General features: G+C 36.9%; 1 protein-coding gene across 2 annotated transcripts in view; it reads right to left on the bottom strand.

Annotated features, from left to right (window-relative positions):
* Nucleotides 1-19,559, bottom strand: part of FANCM (FA complementation group M) — a 66,290-nt gene extending 46,731 nt beyond the window's left edge. For both annotated transcript variants that reach the window (XM_058738938.1, XM_058738939.1), the window contains exons 1-6: nt 18,212-19,559; nt 17,222-17,394; nt 14,501-14,578; nt 9,090-9,248; nt 2,757-2,888; nt 977-1,109 (exon numbers count right to left, since the gene is read on the bottom strand). In XM_058738938.1, coding sequence (XP_058594921.1) covers nt 977-1,109; nt 2,757-2,888; nt 9,090-9,248; nt 14,501-14,578; nt 17,222-17,394; nt 18,212-18,728 — 1,192 coding nt within the window. In that variant the 5' untranslated portion in view covers nt 18,729-19,559. The remainder of the gene's footprint in view (nt 1-976; nt 1,110-2,756; nt 2,889-9,089; nt 9,249-14,500; nt 14,579-17,221; nt 17,395-18,211) is intronic.
* Nucleotides 19,560-19,841: the final 282 nt, after the last annotated feature.

The following is a 19,841-nucleotide window of genomic DNA, read 5'->3' as shown; positions in this document are numbered from 1 at the left end:
TAAATGGCTTGCTTTTTACTACCAATTTATCAAAAACAAAAAAACAGTCATTTGTTACATAACTATTACATTGCTTTTTGTTTGTTTTGTTTTGTTTTGTTAAATAATCTCTATGCCCAAAGTAGGGTTCGAATTCATGACCCCAAGATCAAGAGCTGCATATTCTACTGAGTCAGCCAGGCACCCCTATTTTATTGCTTTTTAAAATAAAGCATTTTGGATGCACCTAGGTGGCTCAGTGGGTTAAGCATCCAACTCCCGACTTCAGCTCAGGTCATGACCTCACAGTTTGTGAGATTGAGACCCATGTTGAGCTCTGCACTGAGCATGAAGCCTGCTCGGGATTCTCTCTCTCCTCTCTTCTGTCCCTCCCCTGTTCATACTCCCTCTCTCTCAAATAAATAAACATTTTATTTTTAAATTTTTTTTTTCAACGTTTTTTATTTATTTTTGGGGCAGAGAGAAACAGAGCATGAACGGGGGAGGGGCAGAGAGAGAGAGGGAGACACAGAATCGGAAACAGGCTCCAGGCTCCGAGCCATCAGCCCAGAGCCCGACGCGGGGCTCGAACTCACGGACCGCGAGATCGTGACCTGGCTGAAGTCGGACGCTCAACCGACTGCGCCACCCAGGCGCCCCTAAATAAACATTTTAAATAATAAATAAATAAATAAAGCATTTAAATTTTTTTTTTAATTTTATTTTTGAGAGAGACAGAGCGTGAGTGGGAGAGGGGCAGAGAGAGCGGGAGACACAGAATCCAAAGCAGGCTCCAGGCTGTCAGCACAGAGCCCAATGTGGGGCTCGAACTCACGAGATGGGAGATCATGACCTGAGCTAAAGTCAGATGCTCAACCAACTGAGCCACCCAGGCACCCCTAAAATAAAGCATTTTTAAGTAACCCAAGTGTTCAATATATCTTTAACCAAAATAATAACATGTCATTATTCCTTTAAATAATTTAATATAATTTACCTTTAGTTCCATCCATAATTCCACAAAGAAAGAAATATAATGATCTCATTCCCATTTGCTGCAATAATTCATAACCATGATATAAACTAATACAAATAGCAAACTCTCCCTCGATAATGCCTTGTTGTATTCCCTAGAAAAACAAGCACAGACCAAATTTAACCCAAGGAAGAAATAAAGATACATGTTCTGTGTAGAATTTACTGCTCTATTGAAGGTCTACCTATAGAATATCATAGGACCTTGCTTTGAAAAGGGGCCAGTGTATTTTCCATATAAAATCTGTGCCTTTATTTTTTTTAATTCAATACGAAACTTACACTTTAAAGAGAATAAGTGAAGGAGAGAAATATGTATCATATACTGTTTCTCATTATAGGTAAATTACTAGCAGTATGTATATTCATTTGTTCTTTCAAAACTATTTAACATATCAAGCATGGAGATAGATATTTGGGATATAATGGAAAATAAGTCACATATTGGCCTATCCTCATAAATGTTACTGGCACCAGAACAGAATTTAATCAGACAGTTTAACACTAACATTTCACACCACACATACATACCGTAGTAACATGTGACACTGTCTTAGCACCAGACACTGTTCTAAGCACATCACTTACACAAACTCACTTAATCTCAACACCTGGGAGGTAGGTACTATGGTTATGCCCATTTTATAGATGAGGAAACTGTAGAGCCAGTATTTGAATCCACAAACTCTGGCTCAGGGTACTTGTGCTTTTAACCACTACTCTCAAGGAAAAGGGAAATACGTATTCCTTTAATGAGAACATACAGCAGGTGAAATTATGTAATAGGGTAAGAGAGACCACTGAAAATAGATTTTTATTATTTTCCTTTATTCAAGATAACTATTATTCTGGACCTTACATTCCTAGTAGCATTTAAGATCAATAAATAGCAATAGCCATTTTAAATGTTCACAGCATAGTGATAAATGCCCTAAAATGGCACCCCAATTACCTGAAAGGGTAAAACCCTGTCTCTACAAAATATAAACTCTCATTAGTGAGATCCAAGTTCAACAGGTTCAGATTTAGTACTTAAAATTTAAATGAACCTTTAACTCCTAGCAGAAATTTAAACACATCCTATTAAAGTTTAGTATAATATAATGTAATTTTACAGAAAAGTTTCCCTTAGTGGTTCCCCCAGATACTATGAGATAAAAATCAGTATTTCTCGGTGTAATATTTAAAACCATTCTTGTGTGCACACAACCTAGACTATCATATCTGACTTCCTCGATCTTTTACCTCAGCCACAATGGCTAGTTCACTGACTCCTTCATACCATCATTCAATGCCTCTGTTCTTTTGCACATGCATTACCTCTCAGTTCAAAGAATGACTCAGTGCCTTTTTGTACTTGTGAGCATCTCTTCTAACTTTGGACCTAGCTTGATGGGTATGTTCCTATCCATCTAATTTTTTCCTAAGAAGATTAGAAATAAGAAACTTACTATGATGCTCTAGGTGAAAAGTTAGTTAGAATCTACCCTCTCATAGCACTTTGATTTTGCAACACAGAAATGAACTAAAATACCAAGTCTTTATTAAAAGTTAGAAGATAAAATTAACTTAATTCAAAGCATTAAGGTGCATTCTTGCTAGATTTTTTCATGCTTTTATGAACTACATAAATCATATCTGAATTCTTGATGAGCTAATATATACCAAGAGAACAACCATTATTTACATTTTATCATAGCACTAAAACTTAATCTCTTCAAAATTAATTTAAAAATACCTACCACAATATTTGGAGATGGGTTTTTCCTAAACTGATCTCTTGCCAAAATTAACTGGTATTTTGTTAGATTAGGGATATCCCTTCTCATCAAAACATTCCTCTGAATCAAAGAACTGGCAAATGCTTCCAAAACCTGCAAATTTCAATGAAATTTAGTTTAAGCTTAATTTAAAGTCCTTTTTCAAGGGGCGCCTGGGTGGCTCAGTTAGTTAAGCGTCTGACTTCAGCTCAGGTCATGAGCTCACGGGTGGGTTCGAGACCCACATCAGGCTCTGTGCTGACAGCTTGGAGCTTGCTTCGGATTCTGTGTCTCCCATTGTCTCTGCTCCTCCCCTGCTCATGTGCTCTGTCTCTCTCAGAAATAAACATTAAAAAAATAAAGTCTTTTCTCAAATATAATCATTTCCTCACACATTAAAATAGAAGTCATATATTAAATGAAGTTTGTCTTACGTTTTGAAGTAAACACAGCAAAATAACAAAACTTAAGAATACTTAACATTTATCCCCAGAAAACATCCATATGAAAGTCAGCATAACCAATTACTAGATCCAACTATAATTTAAGAACATATATGTTGGGGTGCCTAGGTGGCTCAGTCGGTTGAGTGTCCGACTTCAGCTCAGGTCATGATGTCACAGTCTGTGAGTTCAAGCCCCATGTCAGGCTCTGTGCTGACAGCTCAGAACCTGGAGCCTGCTTCAGATTCTGTGTCTCCCTCTCTGCCCCTCTCTTGCTTTCTCCTTCTCTCAAAAATAAACATTAAAAAAAATTTTTTTAAATAACAAGACATACATGTTTATCTGTGTATTTCTTAAGTCCCTTTCCTCCCCAACCCACACACACTATAATCTAAGCACAATTAATGGAGGACTTTTAATTTCTCACTGATGCATCTCAATATGAGGAACAAAGTCTGGCATATAGGTAAATATTTGCAGTCTGGCTGACTAAATCAAAATGTCTTGAGCACATTCAACGTGATTTGTTGATTCATTCTTTCAAGAAATATTTATTAAGCACCTAGTATATGTCAAGCATTGTCCTAACGGCTGAGAATTTGTAGCTGAGACAAACGAAGTCACTACTTTCATAAAAACGTATATCCGATGAAGGGAAGCAAAGAATAAAGAGTGAACAAAGAGATAAATGTACAAGAACCTAAAACACAGTAATACTATAGTTTTTGAGGGAAAGGTAAACAAAGATAGTCTCTCTGAAGAGGTACTATTGGAACCGACATGTGAATGCTGACAGGTTTTGAGGAAAGAGCCAGAGGAAACAGCATTCGAAAGGTCCTGATGCAGGAATGAGTTTGATGGCAGAGGGAAGGAAAACAGAGACTTCCCGATGAAGACCTACTACAACAATACAGTTGTATAACAGTTTAAACTTTTACCTGATTCATATTTCCTAAAATAGGGCAATTTAGTAGAGTTTTATTTTTCCTCCCTTCCAGTTTTGCTGATCATAATACCTACAGAAGTACTCTAAAAATATCACTAAAATTAAATGCCTACTATATGTGTTTATAAAAATTATAATTTTTAGATCCTTATAAATGCAAAGATTTTAATCATGAGAAAATGTATTAGTATTAAGGAAGTGATTATTACGTCAAAATAAAAAGCTTCCGGGAGCTCCTGGCTGGCTCAGTTGGTATAGCATGCAACTCTTGATCTTGGGGTAGTGAGTTCAAGCCACATGTTGGGTAAAGAGTTTACTTTAAAAAAATAAATTGGGACACATGGGTGGCTCAGTCAGTTAAGCATCCGACTTCGGCTCAGGTCATGATCTCGCAGTTTCTGAGTTTGAGCCCCACGGTGGACTCTGTGCTGACTGCTCGGAGCCTGAAGCCTGCTTCAGATTGTGTGCCTCCTTCTCTCTCTGCCCCTCCCCCACTTGTGCTCTGTCTCTATCAAAAATAAATAAACGTAAAAAGAGTTAAATAAAAAAAAAATTAATAAATTAAATAAATAAATAAATAAATAGGCATTGCAAAGGAAACCATAGTCAATGATATAGTAACATCGCATGGTGACAGATGGTAGTTACAATTGTGATGAGCATAGCAAAACATATAAACTTGACAAATCACTATTTTGTACACCTGAAACTACTGCAACATTTCATGACAACTATATTTAAATAATTTTTTTTTTTAATTAAAAAGGAGATGAGGGACACCTGAGTGGCTTAGTCAGTTAAGTGCTGGATTCTGAATTTTGGCTCAGGTCATGATCTCACAGTTGTTAGTTCGAATACCCTGCTTGGTTTTCTGTCTCTCTCTCTGATCTTCCCCACCCTCAAAAATAAATAAATATTTTTTTTTAAGTTAAAATTTAAAAAAAGAGATGATTATTTGAAATTCTTTGCCATATCTTAAATTAGTAATGCTTCAAATTTGTTACAATTTAAAAATATTAACCATAATCCTATAGAACTTTTCTTTAAAAAGACTTATTAAAGGTTAAATGATAAATGAATATTTTGGTTATCTATTTCTGCATTACAAAGTACTTCAAAACATAAGAAATTAAAACAACTGGGGCACATGAGTGGCTCAGTTGGTTAAGCATCTGATTTTTGGTTTCAGCTCAAGTCATGACCTCACATTTCATGAGTTCAAGCCTTGTGTTGAGCTCTGTGCTGACAGTGTGGAGCCTGCTTGGGATTCTCTTTCTCCCTCTCTGTCTCTCCTCAGCTTATATGCATGCATGCTTTCTCTCAAAATAAATAAATTAAAAACTTAAACAAACTCAATTAAAAAAACATTTACTCACGATTCTAATTCTTCAGATAAGAATTCAAGCAGTAATGCTAAGTTAGTGGTCAGTTAAGCTTCTAACTCTTGATTTTGGCTCAGGTCATGATCTCACGGTTCATGGGATAGAGCCCCATGTCGGGCTCTATTCTGGTGGTGAGGAGCTTCCTTGGGATTCTCTCCCCCCCCCCCCCCCCCGGCCCTCATCAAATAAATAAATAAAACTTAAAAAAAAATAAAAAAGAATTCACTAAGTGCTCAGGTCAAGACACCACAGTAACAATGAGCACACCTAACACACAGATCTTGGTTTGAAAATACCAATCTCCCATAAAAGGAACAAGAATTTCCTGGAGAAATGGTCCATTCCATGGCTGGGACACAAGAAAAACTTAATGAGCATGAAACATCTTGTGATGCCAGAAAGTTAAGCATTAAAAAAAACAGAAAGGCACAAGCCCAAAAACCACAAGGAGCTCTAAATGGCCAAAGCTGAAGCAATATGAGCAACAAAATTAATAATGACAGTATTAGATTGTAGTGCACAGAAAAAATAAATACCTATTAGTCTATATTGATACAAAGAACTGAATTAGTAAATGAAAGAGAAGAAACAGGTCTTCATTATATAAGAATTCAAGTTGACAATATGAAAGAATTGAGGAAAAGGAGAAACCGTGATTATGCAAACAGAAATAACTGTAGCAGGCAAGAACCATTATTGCATGCTAAAATTGGAGGGCACAGGCAAAAACCTCTTTGATCTTGGCCACAGCAACTTCTTACTCAACATATCTCCGGAGGCAAGGGAAACAAAAGCAAAAATGAACTACTGGGACCTCATCAAAATAAAAAGCTTTTGCACAGCAAAGGAAACAATCAGCAAAACTAAAAGGCAAACAGAAGAATGGGAGAAGATATTTGCAAATGACATATTAGACAAAGGGTTAGTATCCAAAATCTATAAAGAAATTATCAAACTCAACATCCAAAAAACCAGTGAAGAATAATAATCCAGTGAAGAAATGGGCGAAAGACATGAATAGACACTTCTCCAAGGAAGACATCTAGATGGCCAACTGACACATGAAAAATGCTCCACATCACTCATCATCAGGGAAATACAAATCAAAACCACAATGAGATACCACCTTACACCTGTCAGAACGGCTAACATTAAGAACTCAGGCAACAACAGATGCTGGCAAGTATGCGGAGAAAGAGGATCTCTTTTGCATTGTTGGTGGCAATGCAAGCTGTTGCAGCCACTCTGGAAAACAGTATGGAGGTTCCTCAAAAAACTAAAAATAGAACTACCCTATGACTTAGCAAATGCACTACTAGGCATTCATCCACGGGATACAAGTGTGCTGTTTCAAAGGGACACATGCACCCCCATGTTTATAGCAGCACTATCAACAACAGCCAAAGTATGGAAAGAACCCAAATGCCCCATCAATGGATGAATGGATAAAGAAGATGTGGTATATATATACAATGGAGTATTACTCGGCAATCAAAAAGAATGAAATCTTGCCATTTGCAACTACGTGGATGGAACTGGAGGGTATTATGCTAAGTGAAATCAGTCAGAGAAAGACAAAAATCATATGACTTCACTCATATGAGGATTTTTAAGAGACAAAACAGATGAACATAAGGGAAGGGAAACAAAAATAATATAAAAACAGAGAGGGGGACAAAACAGAAGAGAATCATAAATATGGAGAACAAAGCGAGGGTTGCTAGAGGGGTTGTGGGAGGGGGTATGGGCTAAATGGGTAAGGGACATTAAGGAATCTACTCCTGAAATCACTGTTTCACTATATGCTAACTAATTTGGATGCAAATATTAAAAAATAAAAAAAATTATATAAATAAAATAAAATAGGCCAAAGTATGTTGAGAAATAGGACTTTCAAGTAGTGTCACAGTATCTCCCCAATGGAAATCTCTATACTATTTGTGCATATTTCCTGAAAATCTAAAACTACTGTAAAATAAAATGTCAAAAGTCAAAAATTCTGTCAGGGCACTGCAGGGACAGCTAATCTCTGCTCTTTGATGTCTAGAGCCTCAAATAGCTGGAGGTTAAGGGTTAACATACCTCGACTGGGGCTGTATGTCTATGCCTTCGATTCTAGCTATCTACTGTTTCCTCATTTCTCCTGAACATGGCTTAGCTGAGTTTCATCATGGCTTACTTAGGGTTTATCACATTCTGCTGGTGAAAGTGAGTCACAGAGACAGTCTAGATTGGAGGGAAAAGGAAATGCATCTTCTCTCTCCATGGGAGGAGTGTGAAAAATCTGCAGGCATCTTTAATCCATAACAATGAAGATATGAAAACAAAATGTTCTCTTAGCATGACACTAATTATGAACTATAGAAAAAGAATGTGTTACCTCAAATTTTTCCCATTGGATGTGATGACTGTCTAAGCAATTTCTCAATCACTGTAATACTGACAATTGGCCCAGATAATTCTTTGTGGTTGAAGGTCTATCCTGTTCATTACAGATGAATTAAGCAGCATTCTTAGTCTCTACATATTGGGTTCTACTAGCAACTGTACTCTACCCTTTCCAGTTATGACAACCAAAACTGTGTCAAGACTGCCAAATGTTACCAGGTGGGCAAACTGCCTCCAGTTGAGAATCACTGCTGTATAAGAGACCCAGGAAGAAAATACTGAAAATATATTTTCTTATAAAGAAGCTTCTGGGGGCGCCTGGGTGGCTCAGTCGGTTAAGCGGCCGACTTTGGCTCAGGTCATGATCTCGCGGTCCGTGAGTTCGAGCCCCGCATCGGGCTCTGTGCTGACAGCTCAGAGCCTGGAGCCTGTTTCAGATTCTGTGTCTCCCTCTCTCTGACCCTCCCCTGTTCATGCTCTGTCTCTCTCTGTCTCAAAAATAAATAAACGTTAAAAAAAATAAATAAATAAATAAATAAAGAAGCTTCTGTTTACATCTGGACATGTATTCTAAGTGTGTTCACTACATGAAAATTCAGTGAGCTATACACTTAGGTTTTCTATGCTCTGCTATTTATATGCATGTGTGTGTGTTTTAATAGGTGTATTTTAAAAAATAAGGTTGGGGGCGCCTGGGTGGCTCAGTTAGTTGAGCGTCCGACTTCGGCTCAGGTCATGATCTCACAGCTCTTGAGTTCGAGCCCCGCGTCGGGCACTGTGCTGACAGCTCAGAGCCTGGAGCCTGCTTCTGCTTCTGTGTCTCCCTCTCTCTCTGCCCCTAACCCACTCACATTGTCTCTGTCTCTCTCAAAAATAAATAAACAATTAAAAAAAATTTTTTTTAAATAAATAAAAAATAAAAAGTAAGGTTGTTATTGGCTTGTAGAAATGGTCCATCATTTTATATTTCCTCTTTAACTAATAGTAACTAACAAAACAGGGTACTCATTCCAAAAATATTAATTTCAAAGAATATTTCAAATACTAATGATATAAAATGATATAAATATGTAATATGCTCACACCAGATTCTACAAAATAAAATACATTATCAGTTCATTCATCAAAACCCTGAATTGTGATACAAATGTCTTACCTGGATATATGCCTTTTGGATGGCTACAAGTTCTTCACCAAGGGGAACAACTAGCTTTTCAACTCGTCTTTCATGAGAGTACGGCAAAATATCTGGAGAATCTTCAGAACGAAGTTCTATCTGCCCAATTCGTAGGTTAGTAATAACCTGTTGAACAGCCTACACAAAATCAAGTATGATTATAATTATATTACATGTTAAATTTTTAGTTTAGGCTACCAACAAAAATAAAATAGTGGTAAAATTCATATTAAACCTTTTTTAAACTATAATAGTGGTACAATAGGAGGATAAGGCTTTGAAACATCTTTCATGCAGCCTTTCCAGCCAAGCATCTAAAAAATAAGAATATTAGTAAACATCCAATAAGTTCCTCAAACATATTTTGCACCTTTCAATGGGAGTGATATATTCCTTCATCTACATCTTATGAAGACTCAGACAAAACAGAAGCTTTAGATTAGCAAATAAATCACCAAAACATTATGTAACATAGTCAATTTTAGAGCCAGAACTACAACCCAGATTTCCTTGTTTACTGGCAAACACTTTTGTCCAATGGTGGGTGTGTGTGTGTGTGTGTGTGTGTGTGTGTGTGTGTGTGTAGAACAGAGAAGTCTTGTTACTATTAAATGACACAAACATATCTTAGAAGTACTTTACAAATTGACTTGTTAAGAAATTGAGGAGATAGGGTATATGCTACACTAAATTAATTATTGATAAATTAGAATATTTTCCAGTATATATAATGTGAATATATTTCTGGATATACTGTACTTCTAAATTTTCTTCACTGAAAGCTTATACAAAAGTTGAATTGTAATTTCAGGGAACTGGAGCAAAAACATAAATTCAAATACTGACAGTGTGATCAAAGTTGAAAGAAAGGGGCACCTGTGTGCCTCAGTCGGTTAAGAGAATCTTGATTTCAGCTCAGGTCATGATCTCACAGTTAGTGAGATCGAGCCCTAGCACAGCACAGAGCCTGCCTAGGATTCTCTCTCCCCCTTTCCCTGCCCCTCCCCTGGTAGTGCTCATGCACGCACACTCTCTATCTCCATCTCAAAATAAATAAATTTTTTTTTTTAAAGTTCAAAGAAACTTAAAGACTCCACTGAAAAACTTAGAATAAATGAATTCAATAAAGTTGCAGGATACAAAATTATTATACAGAAATCTGTTGCATTTCTATAGACTAGTAACAAAGAAGTAGAGAGAGAAATGAAGAAAATCAATTTACAACCGCACCCAAAAGAATAACATACCTAGAAATAAATGTAACCAAAGAGTTGAAAGACCTATTGCAGCATTATTTACAATAGCCAAGATATGAAAGCAACCCAATTGTACCTCAATAAATATGTGAGATACCTCACATACATGTGATATATATATACACATATATATATAGTGTGTATGTTACACTCACACACACACACACTGATTATGCAGCCATAAAAAATGAAATCATGCCATTTGTGACAACATAGATGGACATGGATATGCTAAGTGAAATAAGTCAGAGAAAAACAATGCCATATTATTTCGCTTATATGTAGAATCTAAAAATCAAAACAAACAAACAAGACTCTTAAATATAGAAAATGAACTGGTGGTTGCCAGAGAAGAGGTGGGTGGAGGAATAGGCAAAATAAGTGAAGTACAAACTTCCAGTCATAAAATAAGTTACAGAGATGAAAAGCACAGCATAGAGAATATAGTCAATAATACTGTAATAATGTTATACAGTGACAAATTGTGACTTTAATTATTGTGGTGAGCACTGAGTAATGTATAGAATTGTCAAGTCACTAATGTGGGACACCTGAAACTAACATAACATGTCAACTATACCTCAATGATAATTTTTTTTTAAAAAAGAATTGAAAGAAAGAATAAATGAACCAATGTGGGGGTGGGGGGCAGGGGGGAGAATCTGAAAGTGTCTAGAAATTAAGAGCTTTATTTTTATTTTAATGTTTATTTATTCTTGAGACAGAGCAAGAGAGACAGTGGGAGAGGGGAGAGATACAGAGGGAGACAGAAGATCTGAAGTGGACTCCAAGCTGATAGCAGAGAGTTTGATGCGGAGCTCGAATTCACGAACCATGAGATCATGACCTGAGCCAAAGTCAGATGCTTTACTGACTGAGCCACCTGGGCGTCCCAAGAGCTTTTTTTTTTAAAGCTAGAAAAGCCTCATAAGTTTTCAAAAAAACAAACAAAATATAATTGCATGTATATATTAGTTTTTAAGTAAGGTCTACCCCCAATGTGGGCCTTGAGCTTACAATCCTGAGATCATGAGTCATACGCATTACTGACTGAGCCAGCCAGGTGCCCCAAACTAAATATAATTTCAAATTATATTTATATAAATGTATTATATAAATTTATATAATATCAATTTAACAAATCATATAAAATCAATTTAACAAATTTATATATTATCAAATTATATAAATAGAATTTCAAATAAAAAATACTCTAGAACAAGAATCATATCTTAATCATCTTTGTATTCGCAACATGTGGTACAATACATAATATAGTACACTACAGTTACTGAGGGTCCACATAATCTGCAGTAGAATTATGACCATTTTATAAAACTGAGTAAGACATTAATATTTTAACATTTATTCATTTTTGAGAGTGAGAGAGACAGAGCATGAGCAGGGGAGGGGCAGAGAGAGAGAGAGGGAGACACAGAATCCGAAGCAGGCTCCAGGCTCTGAGCTGTCAGCACAGAGCCCAATGCGGGGCTCGAACTCCTGGACCGCAAGATCATGACCTGAGCCGAAGTCGGACACTCAACCGACTGAGCCACCCAGGCGCCCCAAGACATTAATATTTTTAATCATTCAATAAATATTTGAATGATTCCCACAGGCCAGGCATTGGGTTGATAATACAGCTATGACCAAGATAGACATAATCTCTATAATCATATAGCTACTATTTTCACGGGGGAAAAAGACAACAAATAAATAAGTAAAAGAATGACATATTATGATTAAGAACAAAAACACACACACACAAGAGGAAATCACAACATAGGGAGAGCTAACTTTTGATAGCTTAGAGTGAAATTTTTTGAAGTGTAACATTTCAGCAAAGACTTGAAAGATGACAAAAACCATCAAGCATGGGGGCACCTGGGTGGCTCAGTCAGTTAAGAGTCCAACTTCAGCTCAGGTCATGATTTCTCAGTTCATGAGTTCAAGCCCTGCATCAGGTTCTCTTCTCTGCTGTCAGCAGAGAGCCTGCTTCAGATCCTCTGTTTCCCTCTCTCTGCCCTTCCCCCTGCCCCCCCCCGCCCCCACCGGTTCTCTTTTTCTTTCCCAAAATAAATAAATAAACTTAAAAAATAATAAAAAATAAATAAAAACCATCAAGCATGTTTAAAGAGATTGGGGTAAGATCAGAGACAGTACAGAAATTTCTGAAAAAATATCAAGGCTATGAACAGAAGAAAAAAGTCTTACAACTTGACAGGATTGAAACTTATCATAGAAAGTCTTCAAAACTCAATACAGTAGACCATTCAGAGCTACTAAATTAGAGTGTCATGAGATGGGGTTCAAAATCTGCACTTTTATCTTCCTTTAATAAAGGAAACCAGAGCTCCCTGGAGAAATGATTGATTCCATGGCTGGGACATGAAAAATATTAAATGAGCATAAAATATCCTGTGATGCAAGATGGAAAGTGTTCACAAGGAAAAAAAAAAGTGCATGTCCAAAAGAACATAGGTGCCATCTTAAAAGAGCTCCCAATGGCCAAAGATGGAATAATCTGAACAAAAAATTAATAATGATAACACTGGAATGCAGCCCATAGATAAAAATAAATATCTATTAGTCCATATTGATACAAAGAATTGAATAAATTGGAGAGAAGAAATAGCTTTTCACTAAAATAAATATCTATTAGTCCATATTGATACAAAGAATTGAATAAATTGGAGAGAAGAAATAGCTTTTCACTACAAAAGAATTCACATTAACAAATGTAAAAGAAATGAGAGAAAGGAAACAATGATTAGGAAAATACCACAGAAATTGCTATTGCAAGCAAGAACCATCATTGGAAAACAGAGAGGATAACAGTAATTCCAAAATGCAGAAACTGGGAAGACATCACTTTAACCAAGTCAAAATTAACAGCAACAGCCGTTAAGACAAATCAACATCATGTATTCTCTGATACCATGCCCTAAGAAAGGTACGGTATCACTTCTGGAGTATTCTTGCCAAAAAGGCATAACCTCACTCCAATGTTTTCATTAGAAAACATCGGACACACCCAAACTGAGGAATATTCTACAAAATAACTGGCAGCTACTTTTTTTTTTTTTTTTAATGTTTAGGTCTTTTTTTTTTTTTTAAGAGACAGCATGCAAGTGGGGAAGAGGGGGAGAAAGGGAAAGAAAGAAAGAGAGAGACAGAGAGAGAGAGAATCCCAAACAGACTCAATGCTTAGTATGGAGCCCTACGAGGGGTTTGATCCTATGAACCATGAGATTATGACCTAAGTCAGAAATCAAGAGTCAGATGCCTAACCAACTGAGTCACCCAGGTGCCCCTGGCATTTACTCTTAAAAGCATCAAGGTCATGGAAGACAAGAAAATACTGAGGAGCTATCACAGATAGGAAGGACTGACACATGACAACTAAATGCAATATGAGATCCTGGACCAGACAGACCCTGGAACTGAAAAGAACAGTGGTGGGTAAAGTGACAAATTCAAGCAAGGTCTACAGAGTAGTTACTAGTATTGTACCAATGTTAATTTTCTGGTTTTATCAATTTTATTATGGTTCTATGTTAACATTAAGGGAAGCTGAGCAAAGGATAGAGATTACAATTTTTGCAAATTTCCTGTAAATCTAAGTTATCTCAGACTTTATTTAAAAAAAATTTTTTTTTAATGTTCGTTTATTTTTGAGAAAGAGAGCACAAGCAGGAGAGGATCAGAGGAAGAGAGAAACATAGTATCTGAAGCAGGCGACCAGCTCTGAGCTGTCAGCACAAAGCCCAACATGGGACTCAAACTCATGAAATGTGAGATCATGACCTGAGCCAAAGTCAGATGTTTAACCAACTGAGGCACCCAGATGCCCCTCAAAATAAAACTTTAAAAGAACCCTGAAAATATAAACAATTTAAAAACCACTTATACTATGTACGAATTTAGTACTTTTAACAAACTACTTTAGGTTTCTTATGCACACTCACATCTGAAAACTACTAATGTAGAAAAAAACTCCTCCAACCAAGGTAGGCATGTTTACGAAATGCAGTCTTGATGTCAAACTAAATACTAGAATGGCAAACTGATCTGGCCCCATACAAAAGTTCTTATATTCTCAACTGTTAATAAATGGAAAGACATTTTACTTACCTTTATATCACTACCTGGTGTGGCACTAAGAGCCAAGATTCTAAAATGATCTGTGTATTTGACTAGTTCTCTCACAACCTTAAAAAAAAAAATTTTTTCTTAATTTCATCTATCCAATACAAAAATATCAGTGATTCTGTTAAACAAGCTATTATATTGTTCCAATGTTCTATTATCATTATTCCTTATTCAGAGTATTGATGGGCTAAGGGATGGAACTATCATTAGTCACATTACCTGAAAAGCAAATAATTAAAGTTCATACTCTACACCAATCAAAAACACTTTAGGGATTCTTATATACATAAAGCTACAATGTCAAGGCCTAATTAGAGGCAAATCGAAATAATGAGAATTCAAGGGCAAATGAAAGAAGCAGAGTCTACTCTCTGTGGTCTGGGCCACAGTTTAGCTTTACAGCTATATCCGTATACACACTTACCAGATTAAGATAAGTCATAAAAAAAAAAAATGGAAAAAATATACCAGTATGAATTTAGATTTGAAATGGAAAAAAAAAAAAAATGTTTTAGGAAAAGACTTTAAAAACCCACCTCTCCTTTTAAATTCTAACACATTTTCTCAGTGGCACCAAAGCATCATTCTAGACTTTGCAGTATGATTTCAACCCACCCCTTCTGGTATGATTAATATTGGATATTTCACCAGATACATGTGGTCCTTATATAGGCAAAAGGACCCCTAAGTAAACCCAACTGCAGGAACAGCTCTCAGTACCCCAGATTTCCACCTTAGATATAGGAAACAGTTAAATCAGATTATCTAAAAACTGCTCTTATTTCAACCTATGTCAAGGATGAATTCAATGAGATACTGAATTTGGACTAATCTCAAAAAAACATTATTTTTTTTTAACATAATAGAGAATACACACAAAGATAAAATATCATACTTAATGTAGAATTGTTCTAAAAACTGATGCAAGACAAAATGTCCCTAATACACTATTCTTATGAAAGCGGGATTCTCAAGTATTTTGTAGAAGAGGAAATGATGCTGTGTTTGTAACCCAGGAAGCTACATTCTTCATGGACTTGGTGTGCCTGTTGGACTCTATAATATTCAATACAGCGTAAACACTAAGGGGTATCTGGATATTAATGAAGTCAGTGTATGTCTCTTTGTACTCAATAAAAGCATCAATATTGTAATTAAAAAAAATTAACAATGCTAGAAATTTTTTGCAAATAAAATAAATGAGTTAAAGTTGCTGAGTATTAGTAAATCTACAAAGTAAATTCACAGACTTAAAATTTTTAAATGCCCCTCTCAAGCAGAAACATTAACACATTGGATATTAACTTGGAAAGATATTAATAATATATACATATACACATACACACACACACAGATATATATATGTGTGTGTATATATATACATATATATACATGTATATACATATATACATATATATACATATACATGTATATATACATATATATACATATATACATATATACACATATACATGTATATATACATATATAAAGATATACATGTATATATACATATACATATGTATACACACACAGATATATATGTGTGTGTGTGTGTGTATATATATATATATATATCCATTTCCTTCTTAAAATCAACTCTAAGAAAGAGGACTATTCTCTTCAGAAGACAACAAAGAGATATAATACAATAACACGTAAAGTCCCCAAGGAAACTACAAATGCACAAACTGGCAGTAAAATTCATCTCTTTGCACTAAATAAAATCAATTTTCACTTGTATTCTTACTCTATACCTTCTCCCTGATATCACCAGCTTATAGTTTTAACTACCTACCACCTATATGCTGGTAATTTCCAAATCTGTATCTCCAGCTCAGAACTCCCCACTGAGATTGAAAGTTGTCTCCCATTGCCCACTGGGCCTTGATAGCTAGATTCCTCACAGACACTTCAAACTCAACAATCTAAACTGCACTCATCTTTCCACAGTACCCAAATCTTCTGTGTCTCCAGAACTGTCCATCTTGACTAGAAGAACAATCTTCCAAGTCAGACACTTGGGAGTCATCCTAAATTGCTCCTCTCTCTCATCGTACACTCTACTTTTAGTCTTCTCTCTTCTAATCTCTTTTAAATCTTAAGTATCACCCCAGTAAACACTTTTCAATGAGTCTCCACTACCTACATCCCCAGTGTCCTACAAACAACATTCAAACTGCTAAGCATAAAATACAAATGCCTCCATGACCTGGACTTCAAGTACCTCTCCAGCCATATCCCACCTCTTCACCTCTGTAGTTCATATTCATGTAACTTCAACAGAAGGCTCTGTGTTAGGTATGTCCCATACATTATGTCAATCATTCTTGGTAACAACTCTTGACAGTTAAGTATGATTTTTACCTAGCTGCCAAGGAATGATACTGCATATACACTACCAATCTTTGGATTATTATCTTACTTCCAAAACTCACCCATAACCTTATTTTGGATCACTGCCTCAATCAGGACCAGGCTTTCATCATCTACACCTGACACTAATGGTCTTGTCAAGGATTAAAAAAAAAAAAAGACAGCACAGACACTGATTTGAATGAAGTAGTTCCTATCATCATCTATTCGGAAATAAGAGGCTGTTTCATAATGATAATACATCAATAACTTCCATCAAGAAGTAGTCACCAAAATACTCGTTAACAATATATTCACAGTACAAAATACTTTTAAATAAAATATTACCTGGCAATAAGCATAGTTTCCAAGAGCTTTATGAGCTTCATCAATAACTAGACACTTTATTTCAGCAGCCGGACAAGCTCCTCTAGAAAGATCATTTACCATGACTTGAGGTGTAAGAAAAAGGACTCTCTTACTGCGCCATATTTCCTTCCTGGTTAAAGCTTGAGTAGATCCTGTAAACAAAAGTGACATCCTACATTCTAAACACCAAAGCTATTATCTTTAAAATATTTATAAACAATCTGGCCTAATTTCAGAATGCAGCCCTGCTTGGTAATCTGCCTTCAGACAAGAACAATTTAACAAATCACGGAAATGTTACGTTTTAAACTCTGCTGTGACCCAAATGTCAACGCTGGCTAAAAACAACAAAACTAGCCTGTCTTTAGAGAATTCCTACCAAAATGGCATAATAGCTGCAGAGAAGTACCTTCTTCAACTGGGAAATCTTTCTGGGGAAGAAAGTCAGAAAACCTCATGTTCACTTACCAATGAGGTATACACACATAATCAATCGCTTCAAAATGCTCAAACTACGGGGAGTCTCTGAAAATTGAATAAATCAGCCCTTTTCGTTAGGGCCAGACTTGCTACAAGTAGATAATGCCTTAAGGGAGAAGATGTAAAATACGGATATTGAGATCTGGGTACTATTCCGCATGGGTCAGGAATTCCTTTACTGGGCGCCTGGGTGGCGCAGTCGGTTAAGCGTCCGACTTCAGCCAGGTCACGATCTCGCGGTCCGTGAGTTCGAGCCCCGCATCAGGCTCTGGGCTGATGGCTCGGAGCCTGGAGCCTGTTTCCGATTCTGTGTCTCCCTCTCTCTCTGCCCCTCCCCCGTTCATGCTCTGTCTCTCTCTGTCCCAAAAATAAATAAAAAACGTTGAAAAAAAAAATTAAAAAAAAAAAAAAAAAAAGGAATTCCTTTACTTCCATTTCCACCAGAATGCGTGCTCTTAATTTCAAATTAGCCCATTCTTTCTAAAATACCTGTCATTTCGGCCATGTGGGACTGCGGGATACCCATCACTCGGTAGCAAGCCTCTATCTGCTGTGTCACCAAAGGTTTCGTGGGGGCCATGAAGACCACCTTGCCGGAAGGAAACCAGCGGTAGAAATTGTACATGACCACGGCGGCAATAAAGGTCTTTCCCAATCCAGTCGGCAGACACACCAGCGTGTTGCAAAACAGAGAGGTCCGAGCAATGTGTAGCTGGTAGTCCCGCACTGGGCAATTAGTTGGGTAAATCCACAGGGCGCCCGCTGAGGTGCAGAAACCGCCATTCTCTAGACTCAGCTGCCGCTCTGCCTCGTACACTGCAACCAGCAATACATCATCGTCCGAATCCGGCGGAACCTCGGCAACCTCTACCGCTGGAGGACAACGTGCCCTGGAGATGCCAGGGCTCTGAGGCCGCTCAGGTCCAGAGTTGCAAGCCGGAGCTCCTACGGATCGAGAAAAACTTGAGCCCCACGTCTGGAAAAGCGTTTTTTGCCGTCCGCTCATTAGGCCGACAACCACCAAACGCTTCTCTCGGACACTAGCAGTTGCAGCAGCTCAACCGCCATTCGGCTCCACATCGGTTACCTTCGCACACAACAGTGGAACGTGAAGGCGGGACTGCAGCCGGTTCATCTAGTTGAAAATACCGCCACTGAGTTTGCGTTGGAAATATAATTGGCCGGCTTCCCGGAAACTCTCGCGGCCTCCCGGTGACGCATGCGGATTGTTAAGGAGTTAGTCTAAATGTGGTCCGTAGTTAATTTCTTTACAGACTCTAAATCTAAGTTCCGTTCCCAAGGACTGTGTGTGTCCGGGCCTCATCGCTCAAGTGATACTGCTTAAAAAGATAAAAATAAATAACCTTGAGATACTAGGAACAACAGATACCCATATTTTTGTGAATTTAACGTTTTTGAGCGTCTAACATTCCTTATTGGCTGTGTTTTTAAATCAGAAGATGAGGTGAAAAGGATTTAGGTAGAATTAAATATCTAGTCTTATTTCTTTATCCAAACTGAGGGAAAAAAATGTCTCTTTTTCACAGTATTTGGAGAGTCAACCCGTTATGTTAATAGTTTTATTGTTAAGAGTGAATGGTTTGGTCCTGTATTTATCGGGAAATCCAAAAGAAAAAAGTTAGGTTTTCCTGATACTCCACCATTACATCTTCATAAATGATACAGAGCAGTAAGCGTCAGTGTGGCATTATTCTATTCTAGCAATAGCTTTCTACGTCAGACTTGGATATGATTCCCGACTTCTCCACTCTAAACCTTGGCAACTTGGAGTAACCTCTCTCAATTTGTTTCCTCGTGTACTGAGAAAAAGTACATTCACCTGAGGTTGTTTTGAACATTGATAACGTCACCCTCATCAGCAAGCGTGCTTCTTTACATCGTTTTATTTGCTCAAGTTTCTTGAACTTGCTTTTAGACAAACTTTCTCGTGTGTTTTTATTTCTTGGGCAGGGAAAGTGAAAAGTTGTATTTTAGTTTCATTTGTGTGACTTTTAAGGGAGATGGTGGGGCATATGTTGTTCTGATGGACAAGCCAATTTAGGTGTGAATTTTTAGGCTAAAACTAGATAGAATGAAATTAGATTCTGACTGCTGTTGT

Source organism: Neofelis nebulosa, chromosome 7 (assembly GCF_028018385.1).
Source record: "Neofelis nebulosa isolate mNeoNeb1 chromosome 7, mNeoNeb1.pri, whole genome shotgun sequence".
NCBI lineage: Eukaryota > Metazoa > Chordata > Mammalia > Carnivora > Felidae > Neofelis > Neofelis nebulosa.
The sequence above is the reverse complement of the archived record's forward strand: the minus strand, read 5'-3'. Positions and strand labels throughout refer to the sequence as shown.